This window comes from Oncorhynchus mykiss, chromosome 12, assembly GCF_013265735.2.
Source record: "Oncorhynchus mykiss isolate Arlee chromosome 12, USDA_OmykA_1.1, whole genome shotgun sequence".
NCBI classification, from domain to species: Eukaryota; Metazoa; Chordata; class Actinopteri; order Salmoniformes; family Salmonidae; genus Oncorhynchus; species Oncorhynchus mykiss.
Genome location: NC_048576.1, coordinates 93,754,831 through 93,770,058, shown reverse-complemented (window position 1 = coordinate 93,770,058; position 15,228 = coordinate 93,754,831). Strand labels below are relative to the sequence as shown.

At 45.4% G+C, this 15,228-nt stretch overlaps 1 protein-coding gene across 1 annotated transcript in view; it reads left to right on the top strand.

The window, feature by feature from the left end:
• Positions 1-15,228, top strand: part of LOC118937784 (vesicular glutamate transporter 1-like) — a 66,392-nt gene that overhangs the window by 25,352 nt on the left and 25,812 nt on the right. Inside the window, exon 2 of the mRNA XM_036939250.1 lies at positions 14,082-14,334. Coding sequence (XP_036795145.1) covers positions 14,082-14,334 — 253 coding nt within the window. The remainder of the gene's footprint in view (positions 1-14,081; positions 14,335-15,228) is intronic.

Below are 15,228 nucleotides of genomic sequence, written 5' to 3'. Positions count from 1 at the left end.
GCTGGGACTGGCTGTACATGTAGATATGGATTCCATAGTGTCACCAGGGGGACTGGCTGTACATGTAGATATGGATTCCATAGTGCCACCAGAGAGACTAGCTGGGACTGGCTGTACATGTAGATATGGATTCCATAGTGTCACCAGAGGGACTAGCTGGGACTGGCTGTACATGTAGATATGGATTCCATAGTGCCACCAGAGAGACTGGCTGTACATGTAGATATGGATTCCATAGTGTCACCAGAGGGACTAGCTGGGACTGGCTGTACATGTAGATATGGATTCCATAGTGTCACCAGGGGGACTGGCTGTACATGTAGATATGGATTCCATAGTGCCACCAGAGAGACTAGCTGGGACTGGCTGTACATGTAGATATGGATTCCATAGTGTCACCAGAGGGACTAGCTGGGACTGGTTGTACATGTAGATATGGATTCCATAGTGCCACCATAGGGACTGGCTGTACATGTAGATATGGATTCCATAGTGTCACCAGAGGGACTAGCTGGGACTGGTTGTACATTTAGATATGGATTCCATAGTGTCACCAGAGGGACTGGCTGTACATGTAGATATGGATTCCATAGTGCCACCAGAGGGACTGGCTGGGACTGGCTGTACATGTAGATATGGATTCCATAGTGTCACCAGAGGGACTGGCTGTACATGTAGATATGGATTCCATAGTGTCACCAGAGGGACTAGCTGGGACTGGCTGTACATGTAGATATGGATTCCATAGTGCCACCAGAGAGACTGGCTGTACATGTAGATATGGATTCCATAGTGTCACCAGAGGGACTAGCTGGGACTGGCTGTACATGTAGATATGGATTCCATAGTGTCACCAGGGGGACTGGCTGTACATGTAGATATGGATTCCATAGTGCCACCAGAGAGACTAGCTGGGACTGGCTGTACATGTAGATATGGATTCCATAGTGTCACCAGAGGGACTAGCTGGGACTGGTTGTACATGTAGATATGGATTCCATAGTGCCACCAGAGGGACTGGCTGTACATGTAGATATGGATTCCATAGTGCCACCAGAGGGACTGGCTGTACATGTAGATATGGATTCCATAGTGTCACCAGAGGGACTGCCTGTAAATGTAGATATGGATTCCATAGTGCCACCAGAGGGACTAGCTGTACATGTAGATATGGATTCCATAGTGCCACCAGAGGGACTGGCTGTACATGTAGATATGGATTCCATAGTGCCACCAGAGGGACTAGCTGGGACTGGCTGTACATGTAGATATGGATTCCATAGTGCCACCATAGGGACTGGCTGTACATGTAGATATGGATTCCATAGTGTCACCAGAGGGACTAGCTGGGACTGGTTGTACATGTAGATATGGATTCCATAGTGTCACCAGAGGGACTGGCTGTACATGTAGATATGGATTCCACAGTGCCACCAGAGGGACTGGCTGTACATGTAGATAGGGATTCCATAGTGCCACCAGAGGGACTGGCTGTACATGTAGATATGGATTCCGTAGTGCCACCAGAGGGACTGGCTGTACATGTAGATATGGATTCCATAGTGCCACCAGAGGGACTAGCTGTACATGTAGATATGGATTCCATAGTGTCACCAGAGGGACTAGCTGGGACTGGCTGTACATGTAGATATGGATTCCATAGTGTCACCAGGGGGACTGGCTGTACATGTAGATATGGATTCCATAGTGCCACCAGAGAGACTAGCTGGGACTGGCTGTACATGTAGATATGGATTCCATAGTGTCACCAGAGGGACTAGCTGGGACTGGTTGTACATGTAGATATGGATTCCATAGTGCCACCAGAGGGACTGGCTGTACATGTAGATATGGATTCCATAGTGCCACCAGAGGGACTGGCTGTACATGTAGATATGGATTTCATAGTGTCACCAGAGGGACTGCCTGTAAATGTAGATATGGATTCCATAGTGCCACCAGAGGGACTGGCTGTACATGTAGATATGGATTCCATAGTGCCACCAGAGGGACTAGCTGGGACTGGCTGTACATGTAGATATGGATTCCATAGTGCCACCATAGGGACTGGCTGTACATGTAGATATGGATTCCATAGTGTCACCAGAGGGACTAGCTGGGACTGGTTGTACATGTAGATATGGATTCCATAGTGTCACCAGAGGGACTGGCTGTACATGTAGATATGGATTCCATAGTGCCACCAGAGGGACTGGCTGTACATGTAGATAGGGATTCCATAGTGCCACCAGAGGGACTGGCTGTACATGTAGATATGGATTCCGTAGTGCCACCAGAGGGACTGGCTGTACATGTAGATATGGATTCCATAGTGCCACCAGAGGGACTAGCTGTACATGTAGATATGGATTCCATAGTGCCACCAGAGGGACTAGCTGGGACTGGCTGTACATGTAGATATGGATTCCATAGTGCCACCAGAGGGACTGCCTGTACATGTAGATATGGATTCCATAGTGCCACCAGAGGGACTAGCTGTACATGTAGATATGGATTCCATAGTGCCACCAGAGGGACTGGCTGTACATGTAGATATGGATTCCATAGTGCCACCAGAGGGACTAGCTGTACATGTAGATATCGATTCCATAGTGCCACCAGGGGGACTAGCTGGGACTGGCTGTACATGTAGATATCGATTCCATAGTGCCACCAGAGGGACTGCCTGTACATGTAGATATGGATTCCATAGTGCCACCAGAGGGACTAGCTGTACATGTAGATATCGATTCCATTGTGCCACCAGAGGGACTGGCTGTACATGTAGATATGGATTCCATAGTGCCACCAGAGGGACTAGCTGGGACTGGCTGTACATGTAGATATGGATTCCATAGTGCCACCATAGGGACTGGCTGTACATGTAGATATGGATTCCATAGTGTCACCAGAGGGACTAGCTGGGACTGGTTGTACATGTAGATATGGGTTCCATAGTGCCACCAGAGGGACTGGCTGTACATGTAGATATGGATTCCATAGTGCCACCAGAGGGACTGGCTGTACATGTAGATAGGGATTCCATAGTGCCACCAGAGGGACTGGCTGTACATGTAGATATGGATTCCGTAGTGCCACCAGAGGGACTGGCTGTACATGTAGATATGGATTCCATAGTGCCACCAGAGGGACTGGCTGTACATGTAGATATGGATTCCATAGTGCCACCAGAGGGACTAGCTGTACATGTAGATATGGATTCCATAGTGCCACCAGAGGGACTAGCTGGGACTGGCTGTACATGTAGATATGGATTCCATAGTGCCACCAGAGGGACTGCCTGTACATGTAGATATGGATTCCATAGCGTCACCAGAGGGACTAGCTGGGACTGGCTGTACATGTAGATATGGATTCCATAGTGCCACCAGAGGGACTGCCTGTACATGTACAGGAGATATGTGCATGTGTTATCTCATCTGCAAGTCAACAGCAGATACTGTCAGCTTAAGGCCACGTCTGATTCACTTTAGCCTTCTGTTGATAAATGTGAAACGTATTACCATGCTACGCTCTCATTGCATTATGGGTAGTGCAGTGCTTCACGCCGCACACACAGTCGAGGCTGAAACGTACCCGTTGAATAAACCAAGGTTGCTATTTGACATTTGACTGGAACAGCAAGGGAAAGAGGACCTGAGTTATCTGTTGTGCCCCTCAATGTAATGATAATGGTATTCCTCGACTGTCAACGTGTTGTATTGGGTTTATAAAAGGGCACCGTTAAAAAGAACGGACAGAAGAAAACAAAGAAAAGTGTTTCCTATCAGACACAATGGAACGACGGAGCCAATGGAACTGTTCCTAAAGCACCAACGTTGCAGGCCAGGATCGCTACATCAACCACAAGTTCTCCCAACATTCAGAGTACAGTATTTCTACCTGGTTTGCTCCAGGCTGTCGGCATAGTACTGTCTGACCTGTCTCTGAATGGCCCAGGAACCTCTTCTCGGCAAACAGCGAACATTAGGTCACTTTCCAATGGAGTCCCAATTTGGTGTACACCTAACGTTAGCATGACCACATCTCATTTCTGTTTGTTTTTGACATTTCTAGAATGTTTTTTGTCCCGTGGGGAGCATCCCTGGGAACCCCAGTTAATAATTCAGAGAACTTTTAGAGAAGTTGACATTTTAAACCTTCTCAGAATGTCCCTACTAACATTTTGGGAATGCAGAGGTACCGGTAAACATCAATTGTTTTCTAGTGTAACAGACATCACTCTGTTTGCTTAGTACCGCTTCCTCCTGATTTGGCTCATACCACGGCTCTAACCCAGAATCTCTGCCTCGCAAACACACCTGACCGCCCTCCTGATTTGGCTCATACCAAGGCTCTAACCCAGAATCTCTGCCTCGTAAACACACCTGACCGCCCTCCTGATTTGGCTCATACCAAGGCTCTGACCCAGAATCTCTGCCTCGCAAACACACCTGACCGCCCTCCTGATTTGGCTCATACCACGGCTCTAACCCAGAACCTCTGCCTCGTAAACACACCTGACCGCCCTCCTGATTTGGCTCATACCAAGGCTCTGACCCAGAATCTCTGCCTCGCAAACACACCTGACCACCCTCCTGAAGTGTCTTATCCAGCTATTCGGTAGCAGGTGGGGATCTTTCAGGCTAAGGAGTGAATTTCACACATCCCCATGTGTTACACTGGATTCCTTCTTCCTGACATCATTAATACAGTGCCTAGGGTCATCTGACTCATGCCTCATGTCTCGTTTCCTACCTCTTCATTATGTGTGTTTCCTACCTCTTAACTGCTGCCAGCTGAGACCAATCAGAACACACTATATGAACTGTATCAGCTGACCGGGAAATTAAGTGGTTGAGCTTCAAATGAGGACACAGAAAGATGATGATGGTGGGGATGATGATGATGGTGATGATGATGCTGATGATGGTGGTAGTGATGATGGTGGTGGTGATGATGATGATGATGATGATGGTGGTGGTGATGATGGTGATGATGATGGTGGTGGTGATGATGATGATGATGGTGGTGATGGTGGTGGTGATGATGATGATGATGGTGGTGATGGTGATGGTGATGGTGGTGATGATGATGGTGGAGTGATGATGTTAATGATGATGATGGTGATGATGATGGTGGAGTGTTGATGATGGTGATGATGGTGATGTTGATGGTGATGATGATGTTGATGGTGGTGTTGATGGTGATGATGATGGTGATGATGATGATGATGATGGTGATGATGATGATGGTGGTGTTGATGGTGATGATGATGGTGATGATGATGATGTTGATGGTGATGATGATGTTGATGGTGAAGATGATGATGATGATGGTGGTGGTGATGATGGTGACGGTGATGATGGTGGTGGTGTTGGTGATGATGATGATGATGGTAGTGATGATGGTGGTGATTATGATGATGATGATGGTGGTGGTGGTGGTGATGATGGTGATGGTGATGTTGATGATGGTGGTGGTGGTGGTGGTGATGATGATGATGATGATGATGGTAGTGATGATGGTGGTGATGGTGATGATGTTGATGTTGATGATGGTGATGTTGATGATGGTGATGGTGGTGATGATGATGGTGGAGTGATGATGTTAATGATGATGATGGTGATGATGATGGTGGAGTGTTGATGATGGTGATGATGGTGATGTTGATGGTGATGATGATGTTGATGGTGGTGTTGATGGTGATGATGATGGTGATGATGATGATGGTGATGATGATGATGGTGGTGTTGATGGTGATGATGATGGTGATGATGATGATGGTGATGGTGATGATGATGTTGATGGTGAAGATGATGATGATGATGATGATGGTGGTGGTGATGATGGTGATGGTGATGATGGTGGTGGTGTTGGTGATGATGATGATGATTGTGATGTTGATGATGATGATGATGGTAGTGATGATGGTGGTGATTATGATGATGATGATGATGATGATGATGGTGGTGGTGGTGGTGATGGTGATGATGGTGATGTTGATGATGGTGGTGGTGGTGGTGATGATGATGATGATGATGATGATGGTAGTGATGATGATGATGATGATGGTGGTGGTGATGATGATGATGATGATGATGATTGTGATATTGATGATGATGGTGGTGGTGGTGGTGATGATGTTGATGATGGTGATGTGGATGTTGATGATTTTGATGGTGGTGGTGGTGATGATGATGGTGTTGGTGGTGATGATGATGTTGATGATGATGATGATGATGGTGATGGTGTTGATGATGATGATGGTGGTGATTATGAGGATGATGATGGTGGTGGTGATGATGATGATGATGATGATGGTGCTGGATGCTTGTAACATGCCAGAGGGTTACATATCTTTTGGTCTCATACCTGGTCCATGACTAGCTACCAACCAGAAACAGAGAGTTTTACAGTGTTAAAGAGACATTGATACATCGTCACAGAGGTTATGGCAGCAGAAGAGGGACAGACCTTTTAGTTACAGCGTAATTGACATTGGCTGTGCTCACTAGGGACCAAACGTAAGAAAATGGACTGAAACAGGGAGAGAATTTCTGGACTTAAGAAAACTTTCCTTTTCACAAACTTCCTTTCAGTTACTCTGAGTCACATTGATACAGTGATCACGATGTTCCATTTTGATTTAGTCCATTCAGGAGATGGATGGAAATTCTATCCATTCATTGAACGTGTTCATATACTTATTGAATTACGTTTTAAATGTAATAAATTGAAAAGTTAATTTCCAGAATATATTAAATTAACATTTCCAGTGAATTTAGCCACCTTGATAGTGCTCTTAGGTTAAAGAGACTGCACAATACTGTAGAGGACGTCCCACTAGAGTACTGCCGAAGCCCCGGACCAGAGACCACACACCGTGGGGGAACGAGAAGCCCTTTGAGTGAATAGAAGTGTAATTAACGTTAATTAACCCCGTGGGCTAGTCTCGTTAGCAGAGAGCATATGTGCTGGTGCCGGGCTGCAATCTGTCTCGTTGGGTCTCAATACAAAGGATCATGGTTAATGAAGGCCCTCCTGCAACATCCACACCACTCAGCTCAGCTGTGATGGGGCTGGTAGCACTCTGGTGTTTAGTCACCATCTCATCTCCTCCATTTGTATTGGGTGGATGGATACCATGGATAGCATTATTCAGCAGATTGGTAGAGGTGCTTAAATGTGCAAAGGGAAATCCAAAGGGACTTAATATTATAAATAAACAACATATTATGGGCTGGCCACCACATCCAAATTGCTTACTTTAGACAAAGAACCTGTGTCATCTCAATCAAATATGCATATTGAAGGAAAGAAGTCTGACTAGTTTATTCTATTTTGATATTTGAAATACTGTGTAGTGCACATAAGTAGGTAAGTATGCTAAACAATCCTAGCATACATCAGTGCTTTGTGTACCAGTCATCCTTCTCATTAACTCAATTTAATAATCAGTGCAATTCCCCAAGTGTAACTTGTTGCTAAAACCAAGAGATGGTTAGTAAAGAATACTGTATGTCCATCCAAAAAAGAGAGATATAAAAGAAAGGGTGGAGTTAGGGAAAGACATGTTGGAGCAGATGGGTTGAGTGTGTTAGAGTTAGAGGGAGAAAGTGGAAGAGAGAGTGAGCGAGAGAGAGTGAGCGAGAGAGAGACAGAGAGTGAGAGAGAGAGATGGTGTTCCACTATAGAATAAAGACAGCCAGAGAAAAGTAAAGACTAGAGGATGGAGAGGTAGAATGAGGACTAGAGGATGGAGAGGTAGAATGAGGACTAGAGGATGGAGAGGTAGAATGAGGACTAGAGGATGGAGAGGTAGAATAAAGACTAGAGGATGGAGAGGTAGAATGAGGACTAGAGGATGGAGAGGTAGAATGAGGACTAGAGGATGGAGAGGTAGATTGAGGAACAGAGGATGTGGAGGTAGAATGAGGACTAGAGGATGGAGAGGTAGAATGAGGACTAGAGGATGGAGAGATAGAATGAGGACTAGAGGATGGAGAGGTAGAATGAGGACTAGAGGATGGAGAGGTAGAATGAGGACTAGAGGATGGAGAGATAGAATGAGGACTAGAGGATGGAGAGGTAGAATGAGGACTAGAGGATGGAGAGGTAGAATGAGGACTAGAGGATGGAGAGGTAGAATGAGGACTAGAGGATGGAGAGGTAGAATGAGGACTAGAGGATGGAGAGGTAGATTGAGGAACAGAGGATGTGGAGGTAGAATGAGGACTAGAGGATGGAGAGGTAGATTGAGGAACAGAGGATGTGGAGGTAGAATGAGGACTAGAGGATGGAGAGGTAGAATGAGGACTAGAGGATGGAGAGATAGAATGAGGACTAGAGGATGGAGAGGTAGAATGAGGACTAGAGGATGGAGAGGTAGAATGAGGACTAGAGGATGGAGAGATAGAATGAGGACTAGAGGATGGAGAGGTAGAATGAGGACTAGAGGATGGAGAGGTAGAATGAGGACTAGAGGATGGAGAGGTAGAATGAGGACTAGAGGATGGAGTGGTAGAATGAGGACTAGAGGATGGAGAGGTAGAATGAGGACTAGAGGATGGAGAGGTAGAATGAGGACTAGAGGATGGAGAGGTAGAATGAGGACTAGAGGATGGAGAGATAGAATGAGGACTAGAGGATGGAGAGGTAGAATGAGGACTAGAGGATGGAGAGGTAGAATGAGGACTAGAGGATGGAGAGATAGAATGAGGACTAGAGGATGGAGAGGTAGAATGAGGACTAGAGGGTGGAGAGGTAGAATGAGGACTAGAGGATGGAGAGGTAGAATGAGGACTAGAGGATGGAGTGGTAGAATGAGGACTAGAGGATGGAGAGGTAGAATGAGGACTAGAGGATGGAGAGGTAGAATGAGGACTAGAGGATGGAGAGGTAGAATGAGGACTAGAGGATGGAGAGGTAGAATGAGGACTAGAGGATGGAGTGGTAGAATGAGGACTAGAGGATGGAGAGGTAGAATGAGGACTAGAGGATGGAGAGATAGAATGAGGACTAGAGGATGGAGAGGTAGAATAAAGACTAGAGGGTGGAGAGGTAGATTGAGGAACAGAGGATGTGGAGGTAGAATGAGGACTAGAGGATGGAGAGATAGAATGAGGACTAGAGGGTGGAGTGGTAGAATGAGGACTAGAGGATGGAGAGGTAGAATGAGGACTAGAGGATGTGGAGGTAGAATGAGGACTAGAGGATGGAGAGGTAAAATGAGGACGAGAGTATGGAGAGGTACAATGAGGACTAGAGGATGGAGAGATACAATGAGGACTAGAGGATGGAGAGGTAGAATGAGGACTAGAGGATGGAGAGGTAGAATGAGGACTAGAGGATGGAGAGGTAGAATGAGGACTAGAGGATGGAGAGGTAGAATGAGGACTAGATGATGGAGAGGTAGAATGAGGACTAGAGAATGGAGAGGTAGAATGAGGACTAGAGGATGGAGAGGTAGAATGAGGACTAGAGGATGGAGGGGTAGAATGAGGACTAGAGGATGGAGAGGTAGAATGAGGACTAGAGGATGGAGTGGTAGAATGAGGACTAGAGGATGGAGAGGTAGAATGAGGACTAGAGGATGGAGAGGTAGAATGAGGAATAGAGGATGACCCACTAGCGTAGTATGTGTTGCGCTTGATGCCATCGTTTATTCCTCCATATTCATTTCCGGAAGTAAATATTTTTTGGTAATCCTAATCTGAATGTTGTGACAGATTAAGAGGGAGTGGGAGGAGAGATTGGGATCACTTGAACAGCGCATGAGAGATGGAAAAAGGGAGAGAGCGAGTGAGGAGGGAGGGAGAATACACCGGAAGAGGTACAGTAGCAGGGGATAGGATAGAGGGAGGGAGGGAGGGAGGGAGGGAGGGAGGGAGGGAGGGAGGGAGGGAGGGAGGGAGGGAGGGAGGGAGGGAGGGAGGGAGGGAGGGAGGGAATAACATTTAATCCCATTTACATCCAAATAAACTGTTTTTTATCCCTCTATCTATACATTGCATTAGTCACTATAACAATACACTGTATACTACTTTGCTAAATAAATATTATGTACATTTCAATCTAGAACCAAGTTTTCTCTCTATCTTCTATGCTGTTCTTGGTTTGCGTCTTACTGATTGCGTGTTTTCAGCGTTTGAAGGGATTACAACAAATCTGCTTTGTTGAAAGGGGGAGGTACAAGCTGCAACATAAGAGCATTGACCAACATACATATAGAGAGATATACTGAACAAAAATATAAACGCAACATGCATCAATTTCAACCATTTTATTGAGTTAGAGTTCATATAAGGAAATCAGTCAATTGAAATAAATGCATATACATGTCCTGCCAAATTCTCTAAAACTACGTTGGAGGTTTCTTATGGTGGAGGAATGAATATTAAATTCTCTGGCAACAACTCTTCTTCAGTGCAGTTAGGCAGGCAGGCAGGCAGGCAGGCAGGCAGGCAGGCAGGCAGGCAGGCAGGCAGGCAGGCAGGCAGGCAGTTAGGCAGGCAGGCAGGCAGGCAGGCAGGCAGGCAGGCAGGGAGAGAGAGAGAGAGAGAGAATGATGATGGAAAGAGAGAATATTAGAAGGGGGATAACTCAATAATTCATCTCCCCCCAAAATCTATTAATATTTAATCAATCTAAGAGTTGGACTTGCTTGTGTGTATTTGTGTTCATTCAAATCAAATTGTATTTGTAACATGCGCTGAATACAACAGGTCTACCTTACAGTGAAATGCTTATTGTGTGTCTGTGTGTGTGTTCAGTGTGTGTCTGTGTGTTTGTCCAGTGTGTGTTCAGTGTGTGTGTGTTCATACTTGTGGGAGAAAAATAATGGAAGAGGAGAATAGAGTGAGGCAAGAATCATCTCCAGGAATCTCTAAATCACTTGATTTGAATAAAGGATGAGTCTTTCTATTTAGACATTCTATTTGATTTAGTCCGGACTGATTCACAATGAATCAACTCTTTGGAACACAATGACTCCTAGCATTGATTCCGGCTGCTTTTGTCGACCTCACTGAGTAACTGGAACCTCCATGGAAACCAGACAACCTGTGAGCTCCTGTGTGACCCTGTACAAACACACACACACACATGCACATGCAGGCACACACTAAAACACTGATACACACACACACACCTACACACACCTATATATATACACACACACACACACGCACACAAACACACCTATACATACACCTATATACACACACACACACCTATACACACACACAAAACATCTCTAATTCTGTCTCTGTCCCTCTCTGTCTCTCTCTACCCCTCTCTCACTCTGTATCTCTCTACCCCTCTCTCACTCTGTATCTCTCTACCCCTCTCTCACTCTGTATCTCTCTACCCCTCTCTCATTCTGTATCTCTCTACCCCTCTCTCATTCTGTATCTCTCTACCCCTCTCTCATTCTGTATCTCTAATTCTGTCTCTGTCCCTCTCTGTCTCTCTCTACCCCTCTCTCATTCTGTATCTCTCTACCCCTCTCTCATTCTGTATCTCTCTACCCCTCTCTCACTCTGTATTTCTCTACCCCTCTCTCATTCTGTATCTCTAATTATATTTCTGTCCCTCTCTGTCTCGCTCTCTAATTCTGTCTCTGTCCCTCTCTGTCTTTCACTCTACCCCTCTCGGTCTCTCTCTCTACCCCTCTCTCATTCTCCCTCTCTAATTCTGTCTCTGCCCCTCTCTGTCTTTCTCTCTACCCCTCTCTCATTCTCTCTCTCTAATTATGTCTCTGTCCCTATCTGTCATTCTCTCTACCCTTCTCGGTCTCTCTATTTTACCCTTCTCTCATTCTCTCTCTCTAATTCTGTCTGCCCCTCTCTGTCTCTCTCTCTACCCCTCTCGGTCTCTCTCTCTACCCCTCTCTCATTCTCTCTCTCTAATTCTGTCTCTGCCCCTCTCTGTCTCTCTCTCTACCCCTCTCGGTCTCTCTCTCTACCCCTCTCTCATTCTCTCTCTCTAATTATGTCTCTGTCCCTCTCTGTCTTTCTCTGTACCCCTCTCGGTCTCTCTCTCTACCCCTCTCTCATTCTCTCTCTCTAATTATGTCTCTGTCCCTATCTGTCTTTCTCTCTACCCCTCTCGGTCTCTCTCTCTACCCCTCTCTCATTCTCTCTCTCTAATTATGTCTCTGTCTCTCTCTGTCTTTCTGTGTGTGTGTGTGTGTGTGTGTGTGTGTGTGTGTGCGTGTGTGTGTGTGCGTGTGCGCGCGCGTTCAATAATGATCATGGTGGTTTTGTTATCGAGGTCCAAGGTTCTGTATGGCTACGTCTTTACCGTGGATACACACGGCTCCACATTTGATTAGATACCACAGCTCTGTGTGGGTGGGTGCTGGTGCCAGTGTGTGTATGACAGAGTGGACAGTGTCAGAAGGGCTAAGAGCTTATCAGTGATGGTCCGCACAGCAGAGTTCTAGAAAACTAGACAGTTGGTTTTCATACTTTATGAATTCTCAGTGTGGCTGAAGACATTTCTGCAGCCGTCACCACAATGAAATGTGTAGGAGCTTTGTACACGGAGATGCTTTGGTTGAGAATTTGTGGGAGGTGCATGTTCGGGCTGTGTGTTCCCTGCAGATGGTGATCGCAGAGCAAGATCCAAAATGCTGCATTGTTGGTTAAGTAAGCATTTCACTGCGCATGTGACACACGGACTATCACGACTCAGCTGCTTTGGACTCTGAACTGAACTGCGCTTTAGTGTCTAAAGTGTGTGTGTGTGTGTGTGACAGAGTGGTCAGTGCCAGAGCAGCAGCAGGTATAGGCTACTGTGAAGGACTAAACACTGGGGGAATGTGCCATAGCTGGTACCCACCCACCTAGGGACCAGGCAAACAACAGATGCTCCTACACAGGGGGAGTTGCTGATTCAGAGATGACCTTAACATACTTAACATATGCGTGTGTGTGTGTGTGTGTGTGTGTGTGTGTGTGTGTGTGTGTGTGTGTGTGTGTGTGTGTGTGTGTGTGTGTGTGTGTGTGGTGTGTAAGCTTGGGAGAGACAGGCTTTTTGATCATGAAACCCCTATAAAACTGTGGAAAGACAATCTATGTGAAATGTTTGCTTGATATCTTAACCATGTGTACACATGGCTAGGGTCATGTTAACGCAGTCTGTATGGATTGCCAATACACAGTACTGAATTCAGGGAGGGGGGGGGGGGTAGCCCAACCGGGACTCAGACCTACAACCTTCTGGCTGTGAGGCAGTCATGCTATCCACAGTATCAGTGATGTTCATGTTATACCACGGCTGGGGGGGTGGGGCTTACGACCTCCCAGGCCCTTCAAAAAATGGTTGTGTTGTCATCTCTAGCTTCAAACTGAAATTCATGATATGACTGAACTGAAAAGGGAATTGAGCCCAACCCTGGTAAACATGTAGATGACCTTGACCTTGTCGACAATACAAACACGTTGGTTTACAAAAAGGTGTCCTTTCGACACATCAATGGAAATTTGACTTGGCTGTTGCATTGGTTAGGTCCACATTCTCCCTGCTTATTGACACTACATGACACTAACAGACGCCTTCACCCAAGGAGACATACAGTACAGCTGAGTACACACAGCGAGTACATACACACAGTACACATGTGTGAAGTATACTATGTGATTCAGGGCGGCAGGTGGTTTTACCTCTAGTGGTTAGAGCGTTGGGCCAGTAACCGTAAGGTTGCTAGATCGAATCCCTGAGCCGATGAGGTAAAAATCTGTCATTCTGCGACCTGAACAGGCAGTTAACCCACTGTTCCTAGTCCGTCATTGTAAATAAGAATTTGTTCTTAACTGACTTGCCTAGTTAAATAAAGTGAAATAAGAAATAATAATAATAAATGATATGGGAATTGAACCCTTGCCGTTGTTAACACAATGCTCCTTCTTCCAACTGAGCACCACAGGGTTCAATTCTCACTAGATTTCAGTTTCTTCTTTTTATTTTATAGAATTGTAAAGCCACTTTGGGTGCTTGAAGAGTGCTACATACCATGTGTAATTATTACTATTGCTACTAACTTTGTCCCTCTCTCTCCCTGTGCTCTTCACCAGAATCCTAGAAAAGCGTCAGCCCAATGGGGAGACCATCGAGCTTTCGGCCGAGGGCCGCCCAGAGCTTGTGGAGGAGAAGGAGATGCCCGTGGTGGACTGCACCTGCTTCGGCCTTCCCCGTCGTTACATCATCGCCATCCTCTCAGGCCTGGGCTTCTGCATCTCCTTCGGCATCCGCTGCAACCTGGGCGTGGCCATCGTCAGCATGGTCAACGACCACACCGTCTGGAAGGGTAACAAGGAGGTCCTGGTGGTGAGGCACACTGTTCTGGCACTTACACTCACACTTCTATTTTCTTCCTACACTTCTAGAACTAAAAAGGTGCTATCTAGAACCTAAAAAGGTTATTCGGCTGTCCCCATAGGAGAACCCTTTAAAGAATCCTTTTCGGTTCCAGGTAGAACACTTTTGGTTCCAAGTAAAAACCCATTTGGAAAATGATTATTTTTGGTTCCAGGTAGACCTCTTTTGGAAAAAGGTTCTACCTGGAACCGAAACAGTCTCACGTGGAACCAAAAAGGACTTTCCTTTATAGGACAGCCGAAGAACCCTTGTGGAACCTTTTTGTCTAAGACTGTAGTTCTGACTTTGCTGATGGCTGCTTTAATGAGGAAAACATTTACTATGAGTGTCTGCTTTAATGAGGAAAACATTTATGTCTATGACTGTCTGTTTAATGAGGAAAACATTTACTATGAGTGTCTGCTTTAATGAGGAAAACATTTACTATGAGTGTCTGCTTTAATGAGGAAAACATTTACTATGACTGTCTGTTTAATGAGGAAAACATTTACTATGACTGTCTGTTTAATGAGGAAAACATTTACTATGAGTGTCTGCTTTAATGAGGAAAACATTTACTATGAGTGTCTGCTTTAATGAGGAAAACATTTACTATGACTGTCTGCTTTAATGAGGAAAACATTTACTATGACTGTCTGTTTAATGAGGAAAACATTTACTTACTATGACTGTCTGCTTTAATGAGGAAAACATTTACTATGAGTGTCTGTTTAATGAGGAAAACATTTACTTACTATGACTGTCTGTTTAATGAGGAAAACATTTACTATGACTGTCTGTTTAATGAGGAAAACATTTACTATGACTGTCTGTTTAATGAGGAAAATATTTACTATGACTGTC